At 52.5% G+C, this 26,606-nt stretch overlaps 1 protein-coding gene across 1 annotated transcript; it reads right to left on the reverse strand.

The window, feature by feature from the left end:
- Positions 1-852: 852 nt before the first annotated feature.
- On the reverse strand, positions 853-26,288 carry LOC122393916 (elongation of very long chain fatty acids protein-like). The gene is made up of 9 exons (XM_043390376.1): positions 26,123-26,288; positions 15,490-15,560; positions 8,038-8,228; positions 6,957-7,037; positions 6,438-6,494; positions 5,977-6,082; positions 4,646-4,782; positions 3,881-4,042; positions 853-1,964 (listed from the first exon to the last, which is right to left on the reverse strand). Exons 2-9 carry the CDS (start codon positions 15,548-15,550, stop codon positions 1,755-1,757), a joined length of 1,005 nt encoding a protein of 334 aa, XP_043246311.1. The 5' UTR covers positions 15,551-15,560; positions 26,123-26,288; the 3' UTR covers positions 853-1,754.
- Positions 26,289-26,606: the final 318 nt, after the last annotated feature.

Consider the following 26,606-nt stretch of genomic DNA (forward strand, 5'->3'; position numbering starts at 1 on the left):
TCCTGCCAAACTGGCTCGGTATTTCATCTGTTCGTCTTCCGGCGCCCGTGGGCGCGCGGCTGTGAAAGTGCCCCGGGACCGGACCCGCTCGTTGCACCAGTGGCCGACGGACGGCGGAGATCGGCTCGCGGATTAGTGGCGCGCGTGTCGGCAAAACGGCACACCGGTGCCGCAATCGGCAGAGAAACCGAGAGTGATCCGGTCCGACTTGTTCCGGCCCCTCATCGCCCAGAGCTGACCGAGCTGACTGCAGTTGGCGCCTCGTGGGATCCGCGGCACAAGGCTGCCGCGGTGAAAATCGACCGAAAATCCTCGGCGATGGAGGCGATTCATTTTCACTTCCAGGGTGGTCTTGCTTGCCTAATTGCTGAACTTCCGCCGTTCTTACTGTAGCCCTCAACGTGTTCCTCATTCACATACAGGTTCATTTAATCGGCATAATTGTATTTGTCAGTTATCTAAACAAAGATAGACCGTGTTGCTGCTAAGACAGTGACGCACATTATAGTGATCAACGAACACTTCTGTAGATGTCGGCCTAGTGAGTATTCTGCCGATGATCCCCAGCGCGTGGCGTAAACCCGTAGGCCTGCGGCGGATGCCTCTCCCGGCTGAGCTTTGAGCAAGCTATCCTGATGAGTTCGACACCTCCGAGTTTCATATTCCCATGTTTGGTGCTATTCCTCGTCGAGCCCAACACCCCCGATTTCGGCGCAGTCTGACTCGATAGCCACACGCTGTCCTCGCCCCGCCCATGTGCACCGCAGGCGTGGTTCCGCGCCCTGTTATCACATACATATCGGCCAATATCAGCCAATGTTTACCCTCGTCCCGGCCCCCAAACTCTCCGTCTCTCATCCACTGGCTATATTTCCGGCGTTCGAAACCACGCGGCCTGCGCCGGGGGTAAGAAGGCACTCTGAACCGCCGCCGGCAGCAGCCGCGGCCGAGGTATGACGTCACACCGGACCGGGCGTGTGACGTCACCGGACCAGCGGACGAACACAGGAGTGGTGAGCGGCGGGCGCGGCGCCCTTTGATCATGGTGGCGGCGCCCAGGTGCCCACGGGGCAGTGTCAGCTGGATGGGGCGCCGTGGCGACACGGCGCGGAATGGGTGTGGCGGAATGATCGCGCGCGGAATGGTTCGGCTCTACAAAACGTCAGCTCTGTCGCAGTTAAGAGCGAGTATGCAACACGTCGACACACAGTACTTAACAAAGAAAAAACACACGATCGCAGCGACAGCGGAAGCGGACGGCGCCGGAGTCGCCGGCGGTCTCGCCCTCAGGCACAGAGAGGTTCGACCTCGGCTTGCAACGCGCGACCGTGGGGGACAGCGACTGTCACCGGCTGCTGCGTGCGGCCAGTGAACAACGCCTCCCTCACAGGCACTAAAGCACAGGTACACAGGAACGCGGGCCAACACTTCCGGCGCGCGCACGCAACATCGAACACACTCTCACACGCAGAACATCGAATAAACACACATCATCACACGTCAGTCTGATCACACACACTCGCATATCAGCCACTGTGCTTGAGCGTCAGCGTCAACAACACACAAAACGACACAACAGTTCAACGTCAGGCCATCCAGGGCGCTCCGGCCGGCCACTTCGCAGCGTGCCAGCTCCCCAAGACAACCAGAGGCGCCAGCTTGAACCGCCGGCCACCGCTGACTGCGGCAGTCCGGCCGGCCGCCGGGTCGGCTGACCGGCGGCCACACTTCCTCTCCCTACTGGGGCCGGCACATCAGTGGCCCTTGACGCCGTTGGAGCGGAGGTGGACGCCGTCGCCGTTCTGCAGGCCGTTGGAGATGCCGTTGGCGATGCCGTTCGAGTGGCCGTTGGCGTAGCCGTGCTTGGCGTGTCCGTTGACGCCGTTGGTCAGGTGCGCCACGCCGTTGCCGTTGGCGTGGCCGTTGGCAGAGACGCCGTTAGAGACGGCCACAGCATCATCGTCCTGCGGGGCACGGCAGCCGGTCAGAGTCGCTCGTCGGAAACGGTTCTTACCGCCGGGAGGGGGGTGGGGGGTGGGGGGTTGAGGCCTGAGGGGGGGGGGGGGGGCGGAAGGGCATACACAGTACACACACACATCCATTGCAACAGTTGTTGTTGATGTGATAGTTTTAAAACACAAGGCAACGGGGAAATTGCAGTTATTGAGTTCACGGATGCAATACATCATGATTGGAACACACGTTACGATTAACATTATCTCAGTTACAATGCCAAGCGACTGTTCTGGTCATAACACTCAGTAGAAGCACCACTGGAGCTAAGAGAACCTTGAAGCATGACGTTTGCCTTTAAAATGAGCCGCGAACATACACACCAAATATGCATTTCAAGACCACTTTGCACCAGTGACACCGATTGTGGAGACAACTGTCGGCGCGGCGCTCTCTGAGACAGTGCAGCGGCACGGGGAATCTGCATAGTCACCCTGAGAGCGCCGCGCCGGCAGTCCTTCTCATTCACGTCTACCCTCCCCCTCCCCCCCCCCCCCGCTGGTGTCCCCGTGACCATATTCGGTCCGTCATCAGTCGTCCGGCAGGGGCTGAGTCTGGAACGTCCCGGTGCGGTGTCGAGGGCGCCCTCAGCGGGCCGGAGGTCGGTCCACTGCCTGAGGGCGGGCTGTCTCACCGCCGCGATCTGGGCCCGTTACGGAGCCTAACGTTATCACGGGATCAGAGCCACTCAGAGCGAGCGACCTCACGAAACGCGGCGCGCGCCGTCACCAAATGCCCTCCGGAATGCGATGGATGGGGCGGATGAACGCGGGATTTCAGCCTTGAGTTAGCTCCGGGTGGATTGCAGGTGCAGGGGGTTCATTAACTCGGGTCATTCAAAAAACGCTTATCTAGTCATGCCGGTTAATCATCACGGATACTTTGATGGAAGTTTCCGAGCTGATGACACAATCCTGATTGATTCAGCTCCCACGTCAAGTTTCTGAGCAATGTGCGTAATAATGTTGCTGTCCTAGTTCGAACCCCTATCCGCAACTGATACCGGATCTAAATGTGATAGCTAAGGGTCAAAATACTGGGAACGTTTGTACGGAAAACCCCGTATTGTTCCTAATGTCGATATTCACATACTTATTAAAACGCCCCTCAGCTAATGTGCGGTGCCTATTAGTTCAACAGACGCACATCATTATGCTACTTTGAGCCCGCTTAACTGAGACTCAGAAACTGCGCGTCAAAACTGATCAGCATTTACCACAAGGTCACTTGACTACCTTCCCCTTCTTAAATCCCGACTTTGTAGAACCCTCGTGTTGGACTAAGACCAAAGCTCCCCACGCAGTTTCATGTCGTAATGCCCGGCATAACCGCGGGAGGCCCCCGGTGAGATAACTCAGCCATTGCTGCCCGCACTGTAACTCCTCTCATATGGCCGGATTAAGTCCCGCGCCCGTCACGCAGGTATTGCATCACAGTCTTTGGCCGATTGCAGTGCGGCGGCGGCGGCTGCGGCGGCGGTGGTGGCCCGGACATTCCCGACATCCCGGGAGCCCCAGACGAGCTGATCTCGGCTTTACGGGCGGCCCGGGCGCCGGCTCCTGGCACCGCCGCCGCCACCGCTGCCGCCGCCGCCCCCGCCCACCCCGGGCGGCCCAGAGGCCCCCGGAGGGAGGGCAGAGCCGATCAGTCCGCTCAGTCCTGTTCAGTCCGGGCGGCGCCACTCAGTCCACGTTGCACAGTCGTATGGCTCAGTCTCGTGCCGGTTAGTCGCGCCGTTCAGTCCGGCGTCCTTCAGTCCAGCGCCGCTCAGTCCGCGGTGTTCAGTCCCTCAGTCCGACGCCGATCAGTCCGCTGCAGTCTTGTCCTGTCTTGTGCGCGTCGCTGTGGAGTCAGACACCGAACCTACCTTCTTGGGCTTCTTTCCATAGTACTCGCGCCGGTAGAAGCCGAGGAAGAGGAAGAAGAAGAGCAGTCCGTGGGCACCGATGTACCAGAAGGCGATGGTCGGGTAGTCACACTCGCGGAAGACCAGCTGGAACGAGTGCGCCATGATGGCCACGAACTGGACCTGGGGAGAGCAGAGTCAGAGTCAGAGTCAGATGCACGAATCAGATAGAGTCAGAGACAGGTCCGGCCAGAGGCCAGTCGGTGGAGCATAGCGTCCGCTCTAGCGGTTTAGTCAAACAGTCTGCTAGACATTGTAAAGTGGCCACGTGGCAGTGCAATTTGACGGTCGAGTAACATGATCGTAAATTAGCTGGTAAAACTTGTTAATAACATACCTACTTGTTTTGCGACTTGAAGTGGATGCTTTGTAATTACATTTTCATGCCTCTAGTGGAAGCAACAGACGATTTAATTATCATGGAATGTGAAACGTTTCCTTCGCATGTCTCTGTCACCTTACATGCGCGAGTCCAATTAAGCATTCTATAGCTGAGCTCACTTTGAACATAGTCGGCTGTTGTCAACCTGGACGTCACCTGTTACTATGTTTATGCGACATTTCATTACCCATACTCCCCTGTGTACACTGCTCGTTATATATAATTACATAAACTTTACTGAGCCCAGGCGCTGCCAAAAACTACCGTTTACCGGTCTCTATGGCAACGAGCTAACACTACGCCGGTCGTCGTCCGTGATGATGTCATTGTATGACGTCATTTACCATCTGCATGGTGGTCATGTGCTTCTTCCAGGTGATGAAGCGCTTGTACTTGGGTCCCATGGCAGCCACCATGTAGTAGGCGTACATGAAGATGTGGACGAAGGTGTTGGCGAGGCCGAAGAAGGTGCTGTGGCCACCTGGCGATAAAAAAGGGAACGTCAGCGCATGGCTACACCAGGCATTCTCTATACCCCAGGGGAGCAAACAGAGTCTTAGGGTCATATACCAGCCGTATGATTGATATCCCTTATAAAAGACAATTCTATCGCGTCGGGTCTACCCGTGAATGGCTTAGCAACTCGCTCATAAAGACAACAATGTGATTATTCAGTACGCATAGCCCACGGACAAACACACGTGCCACATTTCGCGGTCACCGGTCGCTGTCGCTAGGCTCCAGCCATTCAGCCATATATATGTACTAGGTCAATGCACCGCGCTCACTCCAGTCAGGGGTGACCCAGGCTGGCCGCGGCCCTGTCCGTGACGAGGACGTAACGATCGTGACGCTGACCACGCGTCACGACGGGCCGCCTCTTACGGACCGGCCCGACTGTCCCAACTCAGCGCTACGGGGAAGTGAACCAGATTCCTTGGACGATGCCTGTGCCACAGACAGTGCCAGAGACACGCCGGATCGATCTGCCTTTGTTCTTTGGCAGAGAAGGAGAGAGGGGGGAAAGAGTGGCTCGTGTCGCGCGAGATCAACCCATTGAAGGCTAGAAGAGGTATTGTGCAGAATTCAGCTGAATGCGCTTGGATGTCGCGAACGCTTAGTGGTTATTGGTCTAGGGCAGATTCACAATGATGCTCGAGATTTACAAGACTGAACGTTATGAATATTTAACGGTTTCTCAAGAAAATATGAGTCCTGAACGGTTTTCAGCATTGTTCTTGGCGTTAATGAAACAGTTACAACCCGCTTTTGACGTCAAGATGCCAAGATAGAGTCAACGGCACATCCTCAGTGCCTTGTGACGTCAGGTTGTCAACGACCCTTATAAACCTGCACACGGATGAACTCCGAGATGTCGCTCACGGTCACTCTCTCAGGGACACCAGAAATCCGCATCCATCCACTACTAACACTTGTTCCGCCTGGTTTTAAACCATTTTTCTCGGCACAACATGCACATAGAAGGCTGCTTGCAGGTGGCCGGACGCCACAACACCCGGACCGGACAGCTTTTGGTCAATTAAATCAGAACATCGTGCTGAGCTGAGACCAAGGTTATCGCTACGGGTCTATGTTTAGACCGGCGAGACCACGTGGGTAGAGCGGCGGGAGCACCCCGGTGCTCTATCCCCGGGGGGGCCTGCGGGACGCTCACCTGGGATGAACTTGGCGCCCCACCACACGGAGAAGGGCATGATGCCGTGATGGACGACGTGAAGGACAGACACGTGGTTGAACTTCTTCCTTAGGATGAAGAAGAACTGAAAACAAAACACCGGCAGGTCAGCGTGGCTCTCAAACGGCGAGAAGACAGCGTGTGGCTATGAATGAGCTCAGGTTTGCTCGATTTTTAGGGCGCTAAAAAGTTGGTGTGCCGAAATTGCATGTCCGTTAAGAGCGTGCTTAGTACACTGGTGCAAGTATCGCCAGTACACATTAAAGGAATTGGGTTAATGCACAATCTCCTCTGACGTTTCATACTGCAGTGAAAGTACAGCTAGCCAATGAAGCACAGCTTACATAACAATCGCTGAAGGGCAGCATTCTTTAACGAGACCTTTCCTCTTACTTTGATAGCATCGTTCCCCAGGAATATGCGAGACTCAAAGCACTTACCGTATCGGGGAATTCACAGAACTTTGAGAAATAGTACAGCCAACACGAGGTCACCATCTGAAAGCACACACAACATGTGTGAGTGTAACTGTAAGTCGAAACGATGTCTTATACATAGCGGGCTGAATTATCTACGAGCTGAAACACACGGCCGATGTGTGAAATAATTAGGTACCGGGCTGGACCCGTTATAGCGTCTTAGTAACAAATCATGTGGAATTCAAACGCATCTGTTTTAATTAGCACATCTATGTACTAAGGATAACTATCAAGATATTACTAGAATAGAAAAACTTGGCCACCAAAACCGATTGTTCGGCCGGCAAAGAAGCACCACAGACATGTCTAAATTTAATCTATAGGTTACCTCAGCGTTCCTGACTGCTTGCAACCACAAACATGTCATATAACCATGGTGTTGACAATAATATTGCCACTTGATTAGTATGCAGGCCACTTTAACAACTAATTACACCTCCGGCCTCTGGACTCCTGACAGATATTGCTCGGGTTACTCACGTAAAGTGCCTTGGGGTCGTTGGAGTAGTCCACCGGCTGGCAGAGGTAGCTGTACTCGAGCAGCCATCCGGACACCAGAAGCTGAGGACAGAGCGCGAGATGTTACCTCACGGTCGGGCATATCACGGACGGGCATATCACGAGCGGGCATATCACGGAAGGGCGGGGCAGCTCAACGAGGGGACATCTCGTGGGCGAGCAGCTCAAAGAAGTTACACAGAGGAAAGGATTGGACGCCGTTGTCTGGGGCTTTAGACACCAATATCTGAGAGGTCGGTTCTGAAGAGTTTGAAGAGAGGTCGGCAGAAAGCGAGGCGTTCAGTCGCGCGCCTTTTTGTTATGGTCCGAATGTGTCTGATCCGAGTTGTGCCATCGGATCATCGACAACCCTGACTGGCCTTGCGCCAGGTTTGGACTGGAGTTGAGGCTGGAGTCTTTATTCGGGGTCTGAAACTATTATTTGAGCTGGGCTGCATTTGGAGTTGAAGATGGTGAGGTTGGACTCTAGATATGATATCTGAGCTAGGACTACCGCTGTGGTAAGGTCTGTGCCCGGGTCTGGGACTGTCAATGAATCTGTTGCTGCGGGCCGGCTGCCCTATGCAGCGGTGCAGCATCCCAAACAGCCCGCGCCGGCCGTCCGCCGGCCCGCCGTCCGCACCGTTACAACCGGGATTGGACCGGAGCATAAAAACGGGACCAGCCGGCCGGTGCTCGCCAAGATGTTGTCAGACACATCGGCATGCACGTGATGCAGAAAATATGTCGCCGACGACAGGTACATAAGCGGGTTTGCATGAAAATGTGACACCAGCCCGCATGACGTTCAACAGATTATTTGCAATGAAGATTCACCTCGTCTGACCCATGCAACGAGCACGTTACGCCCGCTGTCACCGTGATTTTGTGTTTAGAACAATGAAAATAATACCCCAGGTTCAATGACACAGTATCGTACACCAGCATAGACTCACGCCTCAGTATTAAACGACCGAAATCAAGCGTGATGGTATAAGCAGTCACGAATCACAATATCACGACTCGTTTTTACCACATGTGGCGCGGTCCTCAGCTCACTCACCCTGTAGAAGAGGTAGATGGAGAAGAGGACCTGGACGAAGTTGTAGACGATCAGCAGCTTCTGCACGTTGTAGGGCTGCCTGTCCTTCATCCAGCGCGGACCGAACCATGCCACCGTCCACACGTAGGTCAGGCAGATGGCCAGCGTGGGGAACGGCGACGACATCAGCGGGTAGCTGTCCATGCGCGGGTCTGAGGGAGAAGAGGTCAAAGGTCAGGGGTCAGAGGCCGGTGTCGCAATGATACAAATGGCGACAGCCTGACATCTACAAATTCACCTGTCAGATATAAGTTTATTAAATAGACAATTACATAAATAGACTGCGCGGTGTTTTCGTATTTTATCGGCGTTTGAAACAGAGCCTTTGTGTTTTCTGCTGGTACGTTAACGGGCTTCACCAATGTCACATTGTCACAAAGTTCAAACGGTGTGACTCAGTTGTTGAAACATCATTTGTTAAAACAGAAAATTAAGTGCCTCATTCTGGGCATCCGGGTGTTTAATGAGTTTTTGCCTAAATCTTTTATTTTCAGCGGTAAATACCTTAATGTGACGCACATAAGTGTACTACAAGAATATAGTTAGCAAGATAGGTGTAAGCTTTCAGGTGAGAAACGCTTGCGATTATAGCAGGTGACACTCCTGGAAGATCCCAAGCCAAGGTCGCGAATCGTCTCGCACTTAGTTAAGACGCCGTACAAGGTCAGCCGTCTGGGTAGGGGAGGAAGTGCTGGCTGCAACTGACCGCGCGCGCCCCTCCTGGCCTTGGTCGGGGCGCTGTAAGTGACCCCTTCAGAGTATTTTAATGAGCCGCCGGCCGGGCCCACGTGACGCACACACCTGACGCTCGGGGCGCCGCCGCGCCGTCAGCGGCCTGCTGCCGGCCCTCGGCCGCTCGGCCCGCTCCAAATCAGACGCCGGCACATTATGCATGCAGAGCCGCCGCGGCGACCCTGCAGGATTCCTGCGTCTACCCCACCCCCTTCCCCCTCCTCCTCCATGGCCGCTGGGCGGCGCGAGGAGGCACCAGAAGCTACACTCATCCGGCTCGCTTCCTCATCATAACTTTGTCGCGTACGCACGTCTGGTTACAAACTTCCTGGTGTCCCCCGTTGCCCTCGGGATGCCCGGGCGTGCTCGGCCGGCCGGTGCGCGCAGCGGCAGCTCAGGAATGACCACACGTGCATTCATCACAGTCGACTGGCGACCATCGCCCTGCCGGACGCGTCAAGGTCTCGCAGCGTCGCTGATCCATAATGCAGCGCGGCTATCGTTTCCTGCATGACCCTGCCCTTGGTGTGAGCAGATTGTCGCCTACCAGTTTGTCCGCGTCTTTTATGCAAGGTGGTTGACGTCGCCGCCTTGACAAATACCCTGGGGAGCAGCAGGTATGTCCTATGGGCGATCCGGAGGTGCGGCCGTCGCGGCTCACTCCTGCCCGGGCTCTCCGTGCTGCCGGCGCGGCGGTCACTGGACTGACCAATCGCGTCATTACTGACCAACTGCCGTAACGATATACGGCCACACAGTGGCGGCCTTTGGTTCACTCTTCTAATTTCGCTCGCTATGCAGCAGACGATGGCTACCTAGCCACGGAGCGAAGCGAGACGGTTTTTTTGCACCAGACATCCGTTCAAGGGCAGGTGGTGATCAGTCGTGGCTCCGAGCACACTGATCGATATGGGTTCAAAGTTTGGCGCTGAAATGGCTCCTGATGACAGTTTGTGTGGACAATGACTCGACCAGGATTATGTCAGAGGTCCGGCGAACTATGCACCATATCAGCGCTAGGAGTGACGCGGCAGTGAAGTGGGAAGAGGAGAGGAACGGGAGGGGATGGGAGGACGCCCGCTCACCCTGAAGGTAAGCTCACAACGGAACGACCCCGGCCCGCCAGACCAGTTTTTGTCCGGAGCTGTTCTCGAGCCACTCGCCAGGGAAGTAGAGATCTATATACTCGGTGACGCAATCAATAACGGTTTGATTGTTATTGTTCTGGAAGCGAACTCAGTGAAGGTCAACTGCTCTTGTTGACAGTTTTTCTTTGTTGCAGGAAAAACATCCATTAAATGACTTAACCCTATTCCTGGCGGGCTCCGCCGGGACAAGAAACTGGCGGGGGGGGGGGGCCGATTCGGCCCCCCCCCCCCCTGAGATCTCGAGAACGAAGCAAGATAGCGACAAGCGGTAAACGGCATCGGATACGCACGGCCAAGATCTACAATTTTTACTAAGGTCATTTTCAGGTCAGGTCAAATATGACGTCACAGGGGTCGAAAAAGTCAAAATGGCGGCACTAGATATGGAGAGAGTTTTTCTCAAATAACTTTCGAATTAGTCAAGATAGGAACAAACTAAGGGCATCATCGTGATCCTCTCGTCAATCCGCATCGAATGATATGTATGTTGACCTCGAAAGGTCAAGGTCAAAGGTTGACCTCAGGTCACGTGACCTCGAGGTCATCATGTATATCATTCGATGCGTCTTGACGAGCTGAACACAATGAGACCATCCAGTCGTCTTTATCTTGTTCCTGTACGGAGTTATTGGCCAAAAACCTTTGGTGACCTTTGATGACGTCACATGATCTCACAGCTGCCCAACAGCAAAACAGACCTCAAGGTAGTGAAGGTTGATCGTATATGAAGTCATGTATGGTATATGGGGCCATTCCGACCCGTTTTAGTGGTAAAAACAGGGAGTTGATTTTTCCCCCATTGACTTATAATGGGGAGGTCGCGAAATTGACCTGACCTTAGGTCACCGATATCAAAATTCTGAGATATACAAATTGCACATACTGGTACCCTAACTAAACCCTGAAGAGAAGAAATTGATCGGTCAAAAACTCTAGCTCTGGCGTGATTGCAAACTTTTCTGAAGTGGCGTCACCAAACCGCCTCTGGTGACCTGACCTGAGGTCAGATCAACTCAAAATTTTCAGACATGTTGCGTAGAAGCCTTTTAGGAAAAGTCAGAAAATTTGAGCTTCCTAGCTCACTGAGAAAAAAATTGACTCCATATGGGTTAAAACTCTTGAAAATGCTCCCCTGAAAACTCCTTAAAACCATTGATAACTTCCTTTCCAGCAGAGTTATTGAGTGTGTTCTAGGGTAACTTCGAGCCTTCCTCATTTTGCGAAAGAGTTTTCAAGAGTTTTTAATGGATGGCGAAATGACTCCATGTGTGACACCTCATAACCCTGTGACGCAACTCTCCATTATTCCCGAAAAACTTTTCCCGAACGTTCCAACAGGAGTAAAAGGGGAGTTACGAAGGGGTTTTAGCATACGTCGCGAGGCTGCCGGTGGCCGCCATCTTTTGCGCGTAGTACACAGCACGTTGTGCGGGGCGGCGGGCGAGGTGTTAGTGAAGAGCGTGTTGACTTAGACGGACCTGACCTATACAGTGACGGATAATTGGACCTTACTTTGGACTAGGTAAGCTTAGCTGTATTTCTCATCATGCTTTTATAGTGCAAAGTGTTATTATGCTGTGATGAGAACATATGGTAGCTCCATGTTCTTGATGGGCTGGAATGGTCTCTGTAAGGGTAATTTATTTCGTGATTTATTTCGTTCCTGAGTGAGATAAAGATCGGAAACAGCATGCCCTGAGTTTCTAGGTATTTGCAAATATCATACATCATTTCCCTCGAAATAAATTGGAAAATTAAGATTACACAAGCTTTACACGTCATGGATCCTATTGTTATTGTCCAATTATTTTAATATCCATACCAATGACAAATATCAAATTTGAAGGGCTTTCAAAGCAGAGCCAGAAAATTAAACTATCTTGGCATAAAAGCCTTGATTTTCCTAGCCCCAATATACATATAAAAAAAAAATCAGTTACCTACTTACCTACCACTGCCACTGCCCATGTGAATGATGAAAACCACCGACAAACCAGCATGTTTAAATAAATTTTGTCTAAATTGTTGTATGTTTTTAGAAAGTGTCCACAATTGAATTTCGTTCTTTAATGTTAACATGGGTACCTATGCAGCGTATAACGTCCTTAGCTTATTTTTAGTGACCTGCTTAACTTTTTGAGCGTTCAAGTAGGTACCTTTTATAGCATTGCCCTACTGTGTCTGCAACTAAGATGGAGGCTGTTAACTTGCGCTTTAGACTTTCACTGAAACTTAACTTTATCAAAATTGTAGTGCATAAAAAGTATGCTAACTTTGCAATCTCTTGCTTTCATTATTTTGACATCATGTGCCGAAATGCAGTATCAGTGCCAACACGTCAGGTCGCGTATGTCTCGTCTCGTCCATCTTGTCTCATCTGCCTACCTCTCAGTCTCCTCCCTCATTACTTCCTTCCATCTTTCCTCGCTTCCTTCCTCACTCCCTCTTTCCCTCCCTTCTCTCTCCCTTTCTTTCTCCCTCTCTCCCTCCCTTCCTTCCTTCCTTTTTTCCTTCCTTCCTTCCTTCCTTCCTTCCTTCCTTCCTTCTTTCCTTCCTTCCTTCCTTCCTTCCTTCCTTCCTTCCTTCCTTCCTTCCTTCCTTCCTTCATCCCTCCCCTCCTTCCCTCCCTCTCTCCTTCATTATTTCCCTCCTTCTCTTTTTTCTTTCTCCTCCATTTCCTCCCACTCAATGTTAAGTGTACCTATAATTTCATGGTTATTAACATTTTGCAGGGGATGAGCTGAAGAGCCTGCAGCGCATCCCGCAAGACACGTCGGAAGCCAACGGAGGCCAGCAAAATATCCATCCCACCATCGTGAAAGGAGAGCCGGACGAAGAAGACGCAGTATTCGTCGAGGCCCAGGAGGTGGTAGGGTAGCGGACAACCAGACCAAGCATTCCTGCTGTGGTAGGCCGCCTTTTGGATTCTTAGCATCAAAACTCGCGACCGTGAAGCATATGGAGTGAGATCCCCGGAGAGCGTGCCGCGGTGGGATGTCGACAGCGTTTGTTAATTTTTTACGCCTCCCACCGCCCCGGACTATGAATACACATTTCTTGAAATATATTTATTATCTGTGCTTCGGTACACGAGCTTTGGGTGGTTACGCTATTCGTCCAATACTTATTTTCGGGGGGGGGAGGAGGAGGGGCTGGAGTGGAGTGATGGGAAGTTTGGGTGAGTTTGATGGGGAGTAACAAGAGGTATACCATGAAGATGTAAACGGAGTTTTGGGGAATAATGGAATGGAGTAATCGGGAGTAATTATGAGGCAGTAGGAGAGTCATTGAGAGTAATGGAAGGGAGTTTCTGGGAGTATGTTGTTTGTTTTGATAGGGTAAAGGAGAGTAATGAAGAGTTTTCTAAAACGGTAGGGAGAGTTACAGAGAGTTTCTCGAGGGAAGTTTTGGGGTGTAATGGAGAGTTTTGGAGGGGGTGTAATGAGGAGTACCACCTGGGAGTTTTGGGGTGTCGTTTTGGTGAACTCCCCCTGGGGGTGTCATGCGGAGTCAGGATTTTTCTCAGTGCTCAACGCGTTTGGGAGATATAACCAAAAAACCTCAGGGGGGCTCCTGAGGCCCCCCCCCCGCCAGGAATAGGGTTAAGGCACTTCTTCAGATGCAACAGACAAATAATCTTGGCTCAGTAATCCAAATCACGATTTCACTGCCGTGCAGAGTGGCATGACGACTGAATCACGTTTCATCCCCCTGGCCAGGGTGTTGGCTTCTGCAGTCCTATTTAACGTGTATAAACAACCGTTGATCTTTGACACCATTCCTTCAGTAGCACGATGCCTTCCAGCTGGCCACGCGAGCACGCGCAGAGGGTCAAAGGTCAGGAGCAGGGGTCACCAGGGCGGCACACACCGACAGGCGGTCGGCGACAGGGCGACGTCCGATCGCTAAGGTCACCGGCAGGGGTGGGACAGGACGGCTGGACCCGTAAGTCGTCCAGTGAGTCAGCGGAAAATAAAGTACAGGTTCTGCTTCGACCGTCTAGGTGAAACAGGAGCTGAGTAAGTGGGCAAGGAATGGATGGAGAATATGTTGTCAAACATATGTCTAATGTATGAACCCGACATTGAGTGGCCGACGACGTAAATGTTTGATTGAGCTGTTTGTGGTCACTTAGTTATGTAATTAGGCTTATGTAAGTGTCGCTTATTAATGTTCTGTTTTCGCTGTCACGCTTCCGCAATGCCATCGTTGAAAATTCAAGGAATTTCAAAAGCTCTGCAATTTCAAACTCAACATCTAATCCAGCGATCAGCATCTTTATGAAAAAAGCAAACATATCTTTGCCCCTTGGTCCTGCAGGCGCCGATACCGTTTGTTTGCGCCGTCCAGCTGGGGGGGGGGGGGGCAAAGTACACCAGGAACGCCACAGGTGCGCCGCCTACACCTGTTAGACGCCGCGGCGATTGCTCACTGCGCCATATCACGCCCAGTTGTCGCCACTTATCGCCCCTCCGACCAGTCCGCGCCCAGGAATGTGTCGGCAGGCCGGCCCAGATGGAATGGCTGCCGTAAGTGCTGGCATAAAGCCGAGCGCAGCCGCTGCTGACTGCTGGCTATAGGCCGTGCACGCGGGACCAATGGGTATCGGAATCAATACGACCTCATTTTGAGGGCGGCGTGTGATCTAGCTGTGACAGCGAAAACCATGTTGTTGACGTCAATTTTGGCAGTTGTGAACACAGTGGCACGGCATGATGTAGATAGTTACAGGGGACCTCCAACTCGACCTATATATTCTGGCACGTTTTCATAGATGGTATCTACGGGCATGCCGTGACAACCACCGAAACGTTCTGTAACTTTGATGACAAATTGCACGCCGATGTGGACGCTAGTTACAGCCCGGCGTTCGCTTTTCATTCCGTCATCCAATTACGTTTCCACACACAGTTTTTATCTACTTTTGAAGGCAAAAATCAATGTTGCCCATATATTGCTCGGTGGAGCTTGTTTTGCAACGTACCAATATTACATCGAACTTGCTATCTAAAGCGTGCTGTTTAGAACGCGCTATCTAAAGCGCGATCAATCACGTTGTGTAGGTACTGGGTTGAAGCAATAGTAGCACATGGTTACTTTTGTCACAACAGTAAACCGATCAGTCAGGCCGCGGGTTTCGATTCCAAACTGAGTACATTAATTTTAAACGGCCAGGAGACCCGCATGGCCAACTGGATTCGCGCACCGGCTTATCTGTTTTAGTGGTGTCATGCGGCACAGCATACCTGCAGGCGTTTGTCGCTGGCGCCATCTATTGAGCAAAACGTCAGGCATCAACGGCCGTACGGTTTATGGGTTTCTCAGACTGACAGGCAATCGGCGTGAGGATATTTTATGAAAATAACTTTGCAAAGGTAAGCCTGTCAGTAGGCGTGAACGATTTGATAACTCGGTAATTGCTTTGGTCGTCTCACTGCGGTAATGTATAGACATGATATGATAATGTGTATTCACTGTCTACCTACTGTTGACTGGATTCCAGGCAGATATCGCTGGCTGGTCATTCACTTACCTCGCAAGTCCACCATAATGTGGTTGTAGCCATCGATTATGCTCTGCACGATGCCCGACATGGTGTCAGTCCTGAAACAAAGATAAATCACAGTCAGCACGGGACAGACACGGTCACAACTCAGCACAGTCTGAGAACACCATTACCCCCGCTGCCGAGTCTGCCCCTCTGCAAGTCTGTCCCACACAGACCCGATGACGGTCCGAAGGCCGATGGTCGGTGAGGGTAAAGAACTGTCGGGGTCGAGGGCAGAGGCGCAGGAAGGGCTGAACAGTCGCCCCGGGCAAGGTTAGCGGTGCAGATCGTGCGTGAGGGGGCGGACAGACTGCAAGGGGGCGCCAGGAGGCTATATATACTCTGCAGACGAACGGGTGAAAGACCCCAGAAGGCCAGGTGACGAGTTACGAAATCACGAAACGAGCACAACGCTAAGATGGGCTCAAATACCACGGTTAATGACGTCCTGACATCGAAATTGACAACGTGTCTGCTCTCCGCACACATACTAAATCTTCGGCACTTCTTGTGTAAGCTCATCGATAACAGGTTTATCGGAAGCGGCTTCCGTAAATAGTTGCTTTCACTGTTGGCAAGACTTGGCCTGCCATTCATGAGCGCAGTAGGTATAGCGCGACGGGATGGGCGAAACTTCGTTTGCATTATAACTCCTTACGACCTAGGCCAGGCATCAGTCTTAAAATAGAATCTGAGGCTCCCTAGGGTTAAGCGCAGCGGGCAACCTAATTTTGCACAGCAATGACCTACTGGCGGGCCGCACTGGACCTGCAGGGATAGATTGAAGATTGAGTGAGAGCAAAAAAGGCAGAGGAGTTAAAGACGTACATTTTGCACCTATTTTAATTCAAAGAGCAATTATAAACGATATATTGTAAACGTTTAAATGGTTCATAACAACCGTAATACAATTTAAAGGCTTTGACTGACTAAGGAACAAATTTGTATCCATGACAAAAATCATGCAAAAATTATTATCTAGAGAGCACCCGGATAAGTTGGCGAAGGACTGAAGCCAGACGGAGAGTAACGGATGGTATAGTACTGTATGTAACACTTTCCCTGTACCATAGACCGGTGACACTGATTCCATTAGAACCCCGGGCTGATGTGGAGGCGCGTTCAGTAACACTTTGAGTCCATCCGAGACCGTAGCTCTGTCACCAGGACAACGTGCCAACATGTCGATAACCGACGCCACCAGCGGCTGCAACCGAACACAGCTGCACAAAGGCGGCTGCTGTGCTGGCGTCCCCACAGCGACACCCAAAGCCACGGTTCACCATTAACGCCATGGGATCTGACAGTGTGGCAGTTACATTGTGGAGCTCGTCACAACGAAACAAATCAGCTTTTGTCTGGCGGAAAACTCAACACAGACGGTCTTCGAAACGCAGACATAACTTTGCCGGCTAAAACTTTTACGAGACGGGAGTAGAATGGTTATTTACTGGATTTGTAATGATGCTGCTGGGCTGCACTGTCAATAAAAGCTCAGTTCGGCCCCAGGAAACTGATGGAAGTTGGAGCTCAATGGCAGGCCACTACATTTCGCCGTGATATGAAAGCACTGCCGATCGGCGATATCAAATGACCATTGGACGAGCTCAACTGCCCAGTGCTCACTCCACAGCCCAGTTGAGGGTTTATCCCCATTTATCGACTACTCCTGGGTCTTAACACCCATATCAGCGACCACTGACCCGCCTCACCCACGTTAAGCCCCATTTGGAGGTCATTGACATTTTCCACGCTGTGGCAAGGCCTCGAGCTACCATGGCCCTCGAGCATAGTACCACTGATGACGTCAAACATGACCAGCTGTGTGCAAACAGGTGGTGTCGCTAGTGTGACCTCTGACATTTCATGTCAAGCCTCGTTCAATGTGCTTACTTATTCGGGCATGTCACAACGAATCAACGCCGCTCATTTTGTCCCTGATCTATCCCTATGGCTGCAGTAATTTAACCTTTCTCCGTTCCCAAAGTCCTCAGACACATTTAACCTTCTCGCTCCCCTTTAGCCTTCGCCGTTCAGTTTGGCTCCAGTCGACGTCGAATTCGGACTCTACGTCACTGTGCGTCAGTCTCCAACATCGATTTCGACGGGACCGACGGTCGCGGCGCCGGCTGTCCGGAGAATTACGACACCGTCGAGGGGACCAACGACACCGACGGGGGCGCATCGACGTTCCCGTAACGTGAGCTCACCCGACCGGATGGCACGCGACCCGTCCGACCGCGGGGTTTGGGCAGCGGCCGAACGGAGAGACGAAATGGACAGTGAAAACAACACTACGAAATACAGCTTGAGACGGGTTGACTGAAGTTGAAGGATGTGGCGTTAGAAACACCAAGACAAGAGGCAAGCGGACGGGCATCTACGACACGGAGACAAGACAATACGGTACGGGAAGCAGCAACATTGAGATGAGTGAAAATCGAAGACGCGGACGAGACAAGGTCCGAATGCCGGATCGGAAACAGAGACCATGGATGTGGGCAGAAACAGAGAATGGGACAGGGACTAGAACTGGAACTGGAACAGTGGAACTGGAACTGAGACTGAGACAGAGACAAAGATTGGGACTGGGACAGAGACTCGACAGAAACAGAGACTATAGACAGAAGCAGAGACTGGGACTGGGACTGAGAGGCAGGCCAGACCACGGCAGAGCCTGACACCGAACAGGGGCAGTGACCGGGATCCCGCAGACGGAGCGTCTGGGACACCGTGTGACCGTGCTAACGTTCCGTGACGGCCCAGCAGTGTGTACGGTCGCCGCGGGGAAGCCGTGTCGCGATAAACCGATCGGCCGGCGGCTGCAGGTGGCGGCTACACGTGCGGATAGGTAGCGGAGCACACCTGACATAGCAGCTGGCGGATGAACAGCCGTCACCTCAGCTGCAGACTGCCGGTCGGGGATCGGCACAGACAGCGACACATCGACACAGAGAGGAATACATCGACACTGGCACAATCAGCAGTTACTGCTATATTGACACCGGCACAAACACCGTTAGATACCATTTGGTGTTCTGGCGAGCTAGACCACGGACGTGTCTAGCCCAGAGATACCAATACAGACGGAACAGCAACCACAAAAACACAAACATGGACAGTCAAACACATACATACTCAGACAGACACCAGCATCTGACACAGTTTCACTTCAGTCCGCTGGTCGGCGCGATACTCATTAACCTTCCCTCTCATCCACACGTTCCGCGGCGTTTCGACATACCCGAGTTTCTTAACCGTGCACCGCCGCTCGCCCTAAGGAAGGATCGTTCCTGGTGCGACCTGCAGCCTGCAGAACCCCCGACCGCTTCACACAATTAGGCAAGAGTGACCCTGAGTAAGGTGAGGCTGCAGAGAAGCCACCGATAGGAGGGCCAAAGGGGAGAATAAGTCACGATCGTGCATCGATACATTTAGGGCCGTTCGGGTGATGAATTAAGACCATAGATCAAAGCAACTGATAGTCGGCAGCCAAAGACCCGGCGAAGCTACGCGCGAAGAAGACTCGATCCGACGGTGTTCTAATAAATCGCACTCCGTGGAGACGTGTGACGGGTCGTGGGAAGCCGAGCGAGACGCATATCGGTCACTAATTGTGGGTCATCGCTAACCACCGTGCACGCTCGACGACGTGCAGGGGCTCAGCCGCTCAAATCGCTTTACACTTGGCCACTGGTGCGTCACGGGCACCGGAAATATCAATATGGCGCCGGGTCGAGGGTGAAGTAACACTCAGTTCTGGTTTTGTTGTCAAGTTTCCTCAGTGACTTTCTATAAAACTGTCTAGAAATCGTGCATTGTGTGGATACAAAGCAATGCTCTGCAATATATTGTTGGAACTAGCGCCGGCCAGGCAGGGCAGCACGATTGTGCCGGCTAACGCTTGTCTTCACTACGCCGAAGCTCACGGAGTTCGGTTCCGTTAACTGTCGTGATCACGACTGTAGGGAATCGATCCTGGTCCGTGAGCCGAGCGGAGGATCGACATGGCTGGGATTGAGGCCGGTTTGGCACGAACGCCAGAGTATTGCAGGTAGTGGTTTAACGTCCTTCAATGTTTAACCGCAAGATGACTGTGAGCCGGAGCAGGCGGTCAGGAGTGACTGAGGACATCGCTGACTTGTCGACCGTCAATGCCACCGGGCCGGTCGAAATGCACTCAAAGGCTCAGGCTGAACAACATCCCTCACCAGCAGGCCCACTCCTAACCCGGCGGCCAGAGCACTGCGGTCACCTGGCCGGTTGGCGGGCATTACAACTCGCTCCGATCGACAACTACACCCCTTATCAGCTTACTCACTCTTTCCTCCACCCCACGCCCTCTTCCTCACCTACTGACTCACCCATACCCACACCCTCACCCAGTCACCCACGAGTCGCTCCAGCCCCACCCCATCGGCCGACTGGCGGTCACGGTGACTCCTCCAAGGACAGCCGGCCAGGCCAACAAAAATACAACTGCCACAGTTCCTCGCCACCGGCCGGTAAAAGGGACAACTGGCAGCACCGGCTCACTGCACTGTTCACGGCTCACCACTAGCACACGACAGGGAGGCTGCCGGTGTGTCAGGAGCGGCACGCATGGCAACCAAAGCGCACGGTGGCCGAAATCCCGGCATGCTCCGCTGGCGACCATCACTGCTATCGTTTCCACACCGCTGCAAACATTGCGAATGCCATGGGAAACTAGCTACCGGCCTGCAGCTACCGTTCGTAGAATGCATAGCAGTTGAATAGCTGCGATGAGCTCTTGACCGCACACCGTAAATCTAGCCTTGCATAGTCGAGGTATGTATTCGCCACTGCACCTCAAGTTCTACCTCAACAGTATGGGGTCAACCCGGCCTCTGTCCACCGGTCCTCGGAGAGGATTACACCGGTATGCGACCTCCACCCTCATCAGGCATGCAGTCGTCCTGCACTGCGACCCGGGCCATCGGCCCGCCGGTTCACCACCCCTCTGTCTTTCCCTCTCCTCTACCCGGCCACCGTTGCAGGTCAGGGTGTCGAGTGGGGGGGGGGGGGGGGGGGGTGCTGTGCGTCGGCCGCCCACGAAACGGAAAGTCGCCCGCGCTGGGGTCCGGCCTTCCTCAGACTGTCCCCAGAGACACCTAGTGGTAGACGGCGCAAACACTCCCTGACCCACTGACCGGAGAGATGGGCCACGGGGGCTCGTCTTAGGAGCGATGTGTGGGATAGCTCAGGTCCCTATTTCCGACCTGAGCTAGCCCAGCGAGTGTCCATGGGAGAGGCCAAGGAAGTGATTCAATGGCAGGATTCCATCGCCCAACACTTTTCCGAGGTGGCGCAAGGTTCAGCGCTTAGAAGTTGCTTTAAGGGTGACACACACCTCACTGGTATGCACAGAAGACAAGTCCGGCAAATGCAGATCAGCACGGAAACTCAGTGATGACGCCAACGAGCGTCCCAGGTTCCAGAGACAAACCGCAAGGTCACTGCCCGTGACCGCTGACTAACCACAGAGGAATGGCCGGGGAATAACTGCAATGCAGTCGCCGCGGTACACGGCGGAATTCCCTACCTACCTACCTTTAATCCGAGCCAGCAACTTTTCCACAGCTGCCATGAGTAATGATTGGAAGCAATGGAAAGTTTTACGTGGAACGTTGATTTACGAATGTGCCAAGCTGCTAGGATAAAATTTAAAATTAAAGCTTTAATTATGCTACGATAGGCATTTCCCTTGTCGCATGAGAAAGTGAATTTTGAAAATGAATTTGATTTTCAACAAGCGAACTGGGTTCATTTACATACCACCCTGTCGTTTTTTATACGGAGAGTGATAAACACCGATATTTGCAGTTTGTCCGCACAAATTGTAATCGGACGACGCCTACGTGAATCTTTCATTGGAATATCTATCTAACAATCCTTTATTTAAAAAAAAAAATATTTTACACAAAAATGAAACACATGAGTGGTAAACAAAATACTGCTCCACAACTCACAAGTGAGGTGAAAATACTTTGCGTATTGCGTGCCGTATGGCAGCTTCCGCCATTCCTCGGTGACAGATTGCAGGCTGATCGGTGGCGGAACAACTGCCCTTGACGTGCCTCCATCGAGCCTCGACAAGGTGACGCTTCAAGACGGGGGACACTTTTCCGCATCGGGCCTCAGCCCCAAGCGTGTCAAGGCCATTTGCCGTCACTTTTCACTTTTAAATGAACCAACAGTTGTCGCTTTGATGCGGTACGACGGTACACTTCCTTTGTTTCAAGCCAACGATCTCGCTTCTTGAAATGTCTAACGCATGTCGAAGCTGATAAACCTTCTGCTCAGCAATACTGACCCAGTTTGCTGGATGTTGAACATGCAACACGTTTTGGAAGCGTGCCTTTTCCTAGGCCAAACCAAAAACGATTTTCACACCGTTGAGTACCGACTTCATCTTGAACTTCTCATTTTATCAGCTATGAAATTCAGTCGCATTGTCTCACACGAGCTGAGCCAAAAAATTAAATATATGTGACTGAACGGACCGAGTGGTTTCAGTAGATGCACACCTACGTCTAAAAAGAGCGCACGACGCTTCCAATGCAGCCGACTCAGTCTCATGTCTCAAGAAATTCTACTGAGAAGGAAGATAGAAATAAGCAAGTTTTAATGAAGGCAAATATGCGAATAGTTAATTGCACGATTCAACAACACTAATGCCACCTAAATACTTTAAAATCCTGGCCAGTACCTAAAGTCTGAGAGCTGTCAGTCGTCTCGACACTGTTCACTTTGAAGTAATTAGACATAATTATCCGTACTCACTTAAGAATATCCTCTCCTGACTGCAAGAAATGCCTATTAAGAGTCGAACTACACCAGTACTGAGCAGCTGACCCATTAGCCTGGCGCGGTCGACTGGAAAATTAGGGGATCGGTAGAGGACATCATTCAGCAGGGGAAATTACGAGCAGCACGAAGCCCCGGTGTCCAACGGAGCACTATTGGCCTGCTACAGCGGCCAACAAACATAATCGTTATCCAATCAATACCGACCATCACCTGCCGCTGCTGTCAGCACCGCGCGCTCGCGGCGTCAGGCGTCTCAATCGTCACCGCCCGCGGCCCTCACGGGCTGTGGAGCTCATCGCGGGGTGTGGGCGCTGCCTCGAGAACAGAGAGCGGCGCTACAGCGCCCTCAGGCGTCTAATCTAGGCGCCCAAACCTATCGCCGACCACGCCCATCATCTCCCCCGACCACGCCCACCCCTCCCCTGAGACACGCCCACTAGGCCCCGACGCCGTCCGCAGGCGCCGCGCGCAGGCGGTCGCCGACTGATGCGCCGGGGGTGTGTCGACCATTGACCTTGGCAGACGCAGGTGGGGGGGGGGGGGGGGGTGGTGGTCACATGCCGTGCCTTCTCCAGCGCACTTGACTACAGCCAGACTCCCAGACGACCATCAGCGACTGGTCACCGAACTGCGGCATCTGCATTCATGGCATGCAAAATAATACAACGCAGCGACTGCATACCGGTAATTTATCCCGCGGAGTCTGCAACGAGGACCGCATCGAGCTCTTCCTGTCATCTCGAGAGACATGTCTTCACGTGCGTATCTCGCATCTGATCAAAGGTCAAGTGCGTTCCGCGCCGTCACACTCTGTTTAGAGGTCACGGGCGGGGTGCAGGTCCGGTGCGGAGCGGAACAGAGGCGCGCCGGTCAATATGCCGGGTCCGGCCGGGCCGCCGCTGTCCGACCCGCTCTGGGACGCGCTCTGGTGACGCGGTCAGTCCCGGCGCGAGAGCCGAACCGCCTCAGGCGCCGACCGGTCGATACGCAGAGGCGGCGCCAGCGTCAACGCCAGGGGAGGTCCGATGGTGGCACGGAGACGAGTTAGATAATTGGTGATTATGACCTTGCTGCGTTTAGCCAGACCTTGGGCGCAATAAGGTGTTTATTGCAGGCGCAGCCGCACCAGAAGTGGAGTTTGACGTGTTTAACGTTACCCTCGACGGTAAATGTCGCCACTCCAGGCCCCCTGGCACCAACTCATTCATGCGAGGGTTCAGACGGAATGAAAATGGTAACGAAGACCCTCCAATGCTGCACCTGCGTTAAAAGCTTTAAAAGCAACTCCCGGCGTCCTGCCATTAGGCGCGAACATAACTCAGAGCCACCTGCACACAAAGTGCCGGCGCGGCACGTATGCCAAGATGTTGAATGTCAAATGTCATGCATTGCCCCTGTGATAAAGCTGCCATTTGGTTAGATCGGAATCAATGCACCGCTGTGATGTGAAGCCACACACATGCAAGTGGTCAATGAAGCCCACGTAAAACGGAATAAGAAGCCAAACCTGCACGAATGACAAAGAGTCTTATGTAAACCATAGTCACAACTTAATCGTAAGATGATATTTAAGCTGTACTCTATTTTAAGGCGGAAAAATAGGCCAGCTGAGACGACCTCCTCCTGGCACGGAGGCTTCTCTTCTCGTGCAAGATCATCAGATATAAATGTGCCATGATGTCGAGCTAATCATCTTATTCGGTACAAAGTCGCTTGGGAATGCTAGAGACAGATCTGCACTGCAATGGATATTCTTTGTTAGCATCACGAATAGTATGTGCTTCCCTTGAGAGAGATTGCCTACACCGAAACAGATTTAGCCCTACAGAATCCGGGTACAAATGTTACACATAAAAACGAACCTCTTAACAGTGTACTGTTAAATCTCTATCTAGAAATGGATTAGCAGCCACGCATATTAATTAAAACATAGTTAATCTCGTTTTGAAATACCTATAGCGGTCATATGGGAACCTTCATTCCCAAGCCACGTATCCATTCTCTGGGAGGCGCTCAGCCTGTCTCACCCAGCCGGAACCTAGCGGCCCACGCTCCGCACAGATGACGTCATGATGCCAGACCTCCCTCGACACTCCCGCAGTGAGGAGAGCGGTATGGCCAGTGACGTCATACCGCGGCGGCACTGATCGCACTGATCCCGGGCCGAAATAGGAGAGCGGAAACGACTTCGCGAGCCACTGCTTTGTTTTACACTGTGTATATATGATGGGGCCTATTTTGTCATTATCGAATGGACATAATAACTCTTTGAAAACGTTGGTATGCCTTACAGTTTCTTGAAATACGGGCACATGCATTGTAATTAATGATCGTCGGGCTCACAATTTGGTATATAAAACAAAGAAGTCTGCGGTGGCCGGTGGGTTTTGTAACAAAATTGAATGCCCTCATTCGATTTATCTTATCCAACAGTTCATCACTGATGTCATTAATTCTATACTACAGGACCTAAGATAGCATCCACCGACCACGTAATAATTTCATATTCCCTTTCGTCGGTCCTTTTTCCACTTTTTACTCAGAGTAACGAAGAATATACTATGATCAGTTCATATCACCGCTGACTTATGTTGATAGTATTTCAGTATTCTTAATTTTTACTTAGCCCTTTGAAATAATTATGAAGATAAGATGGAAATTATACAGAAAAAAAATTAATCAAGAGGTATCGTACACTTCAACTTTTTTGTATGAACGTCGTAACTTTATCTCATTCCGACATTCGGAATCGAATACACTTGACTGTGCGGTGCTCATTCTAAAATCTACAATCTAAAGCATCCGCAATAAAGAATGCACAGCACACGCACTCTACTCGAAATCCGAGCCCTGCACAGTGCACACAGTCGCTAGCGCATTTCCCTACCAAGCGATCAACAGGAAACTTTGCCGAGTAAAACTCGGCTGCACGGGTAAGCTCCACGTTTCGCTGTTCCGGTGAGGGAGCCAGGCTCGGTCGTGGTCACTCACTCGCCACTTCCTGCAGAACGGACTGCCGGTCTCCGCCGCGTGGCTGACTGACTACAGTCGCCGTGAGAACGGTCTAATGGCCGGCGGCGTCCGCCGGGCAGGGATGGGCGGTCTGCCGGCCGGCGAGCGGCCCATGAAGGTCAGCCCCGCCACGTGGGGGCAGCCGTGGAGGAAAAAGGGAGCGCTGTGCCCTCTGAAGGGCTGGCGTGGCACGAGGATTTTGTATTTCTGTGAGAGTATTAGAAGTGAGATGGGTGAACGTTTATGATTTATACGGTAGATACAAGCATCAATTTAATTCATTGAGCAAATGTAATTGCGCTTTCTCCTTGACTTAGTAAGAATTGATGAAACATCAAAAACCTGCTTCAACTTAAGAATAATGAATTTACTATATTGTCCAATAGATATCCAGTAAAGCACTGAGTGGCTGAGCAAACCAATTTGTCATAGCGCTTTAAAGCATACGTTTTTAGGAAAGACGTTTTAATTTCGCTGGACATCATAGGTCATTTTCAAAGATATGTTGCCGAAGATCAGTAATCAGTGATCAGTGATCAGAATAGAGCTCCCGTCCTCAGTCGGGTCTCCCAGTGGCCAAAAAACTCCTCCGTCTCTCCCCACGTATCCATTCCGGGGCTCGGCGTCCGCCGGGGATTCGAACGGGACCCACCCAGTCGCCATAGCAACAGAGTCCCTCCGCGCGTCCCACGCCGCGCGCAGTCTAGCTCCACTTCTCCGCGGCCCAGCGGGGCCAGAGCCCGCGCTGACCTACTCTAACACCCCACGAACTCACCTTCCGAGTGTCCGAGCCGAGCAGCAGCCAGCAGCACCTCTCACGGGTCCTCCCTCGACCGCCCTCGGAGCGCTTGTGACTGGCGTCGGGTCCGCGCGCCGGCGCTTCTCGACGCCGCCGGCTGAGCCGGTGACGTCACGGCCGAGCCGGTGCCCCGCCCACTGAGCCGGTGCGGGCACTGGGCCGCGCTGAGCCAGCCCTCCCCCTCCCCCTCCCCACGCCGTGCCGGTACCGTGGGTTAGCGGCCGCCTCTGGAAGGCGGTAGCGTCGCCAGGTAGAGGGCGGTGATGGGGCAGTGGATGGGAGGGATTTCCCGGCCCCCCTCCCCTCTGTCAGGTGAGCTGGGAGGTCTCGTGGGAGCGGGGGGGGGGGCACGTGGTAGCCCGCGGTGGTGGTGGTGGAAGGGGGGGGCTGTCAGTGTACTTACATACCGGGCAGCTGTCAGGGACGGTCACAGTCTGTGTCACTTGACAAGTGTGCCAGT

The sequence above is a fragment of the Amphibalanus amphitrite genome, unplaced genomic scaffold, assembly GCF_019059575.1.
Source record: "Amphibalanus amphitrite isolate SeventyFive unplaced genomic scaffold, NRLGWU_Aamphi_draft 000562F_arrow, whole genome shotgun sequence".
Classification (NCBI taxonomy): Eukaryota; Metazoa; Arthropoda; class Thecostraca; order Balanomorpha; family Balanidae; genus Amphibalanus; species Amphibalanus amphitrite.

What these genes read in the sequence shown, in the direction of transcription:
- LOC122393916 (XM_043390376.1), bottom strand. Translation starts at nt 15,550, where the DNA reads ATGTCGGGCATCGTGCAGAGCATAATCGATGGCTACAACCACATTATG. An exon ending in CCATCTACCTCTTCTACAGG is followed by an intron (nt 7,038 to 8,037) that starts GTGAGTGAGCTG and finishes CTCTGTCCTCAG; the next exon opens with CTTCTGGTGTCCGGATGGCT. An exon ending in GGGCGCCAAGTTCATCCCAG is followed by an intron (nt 4,783 to 5,976) that starts GTGAGCGTCCCG and finishes TTTTATCGCCAG; the next exon opens with GTGGCCACAGCACCTTCTTC.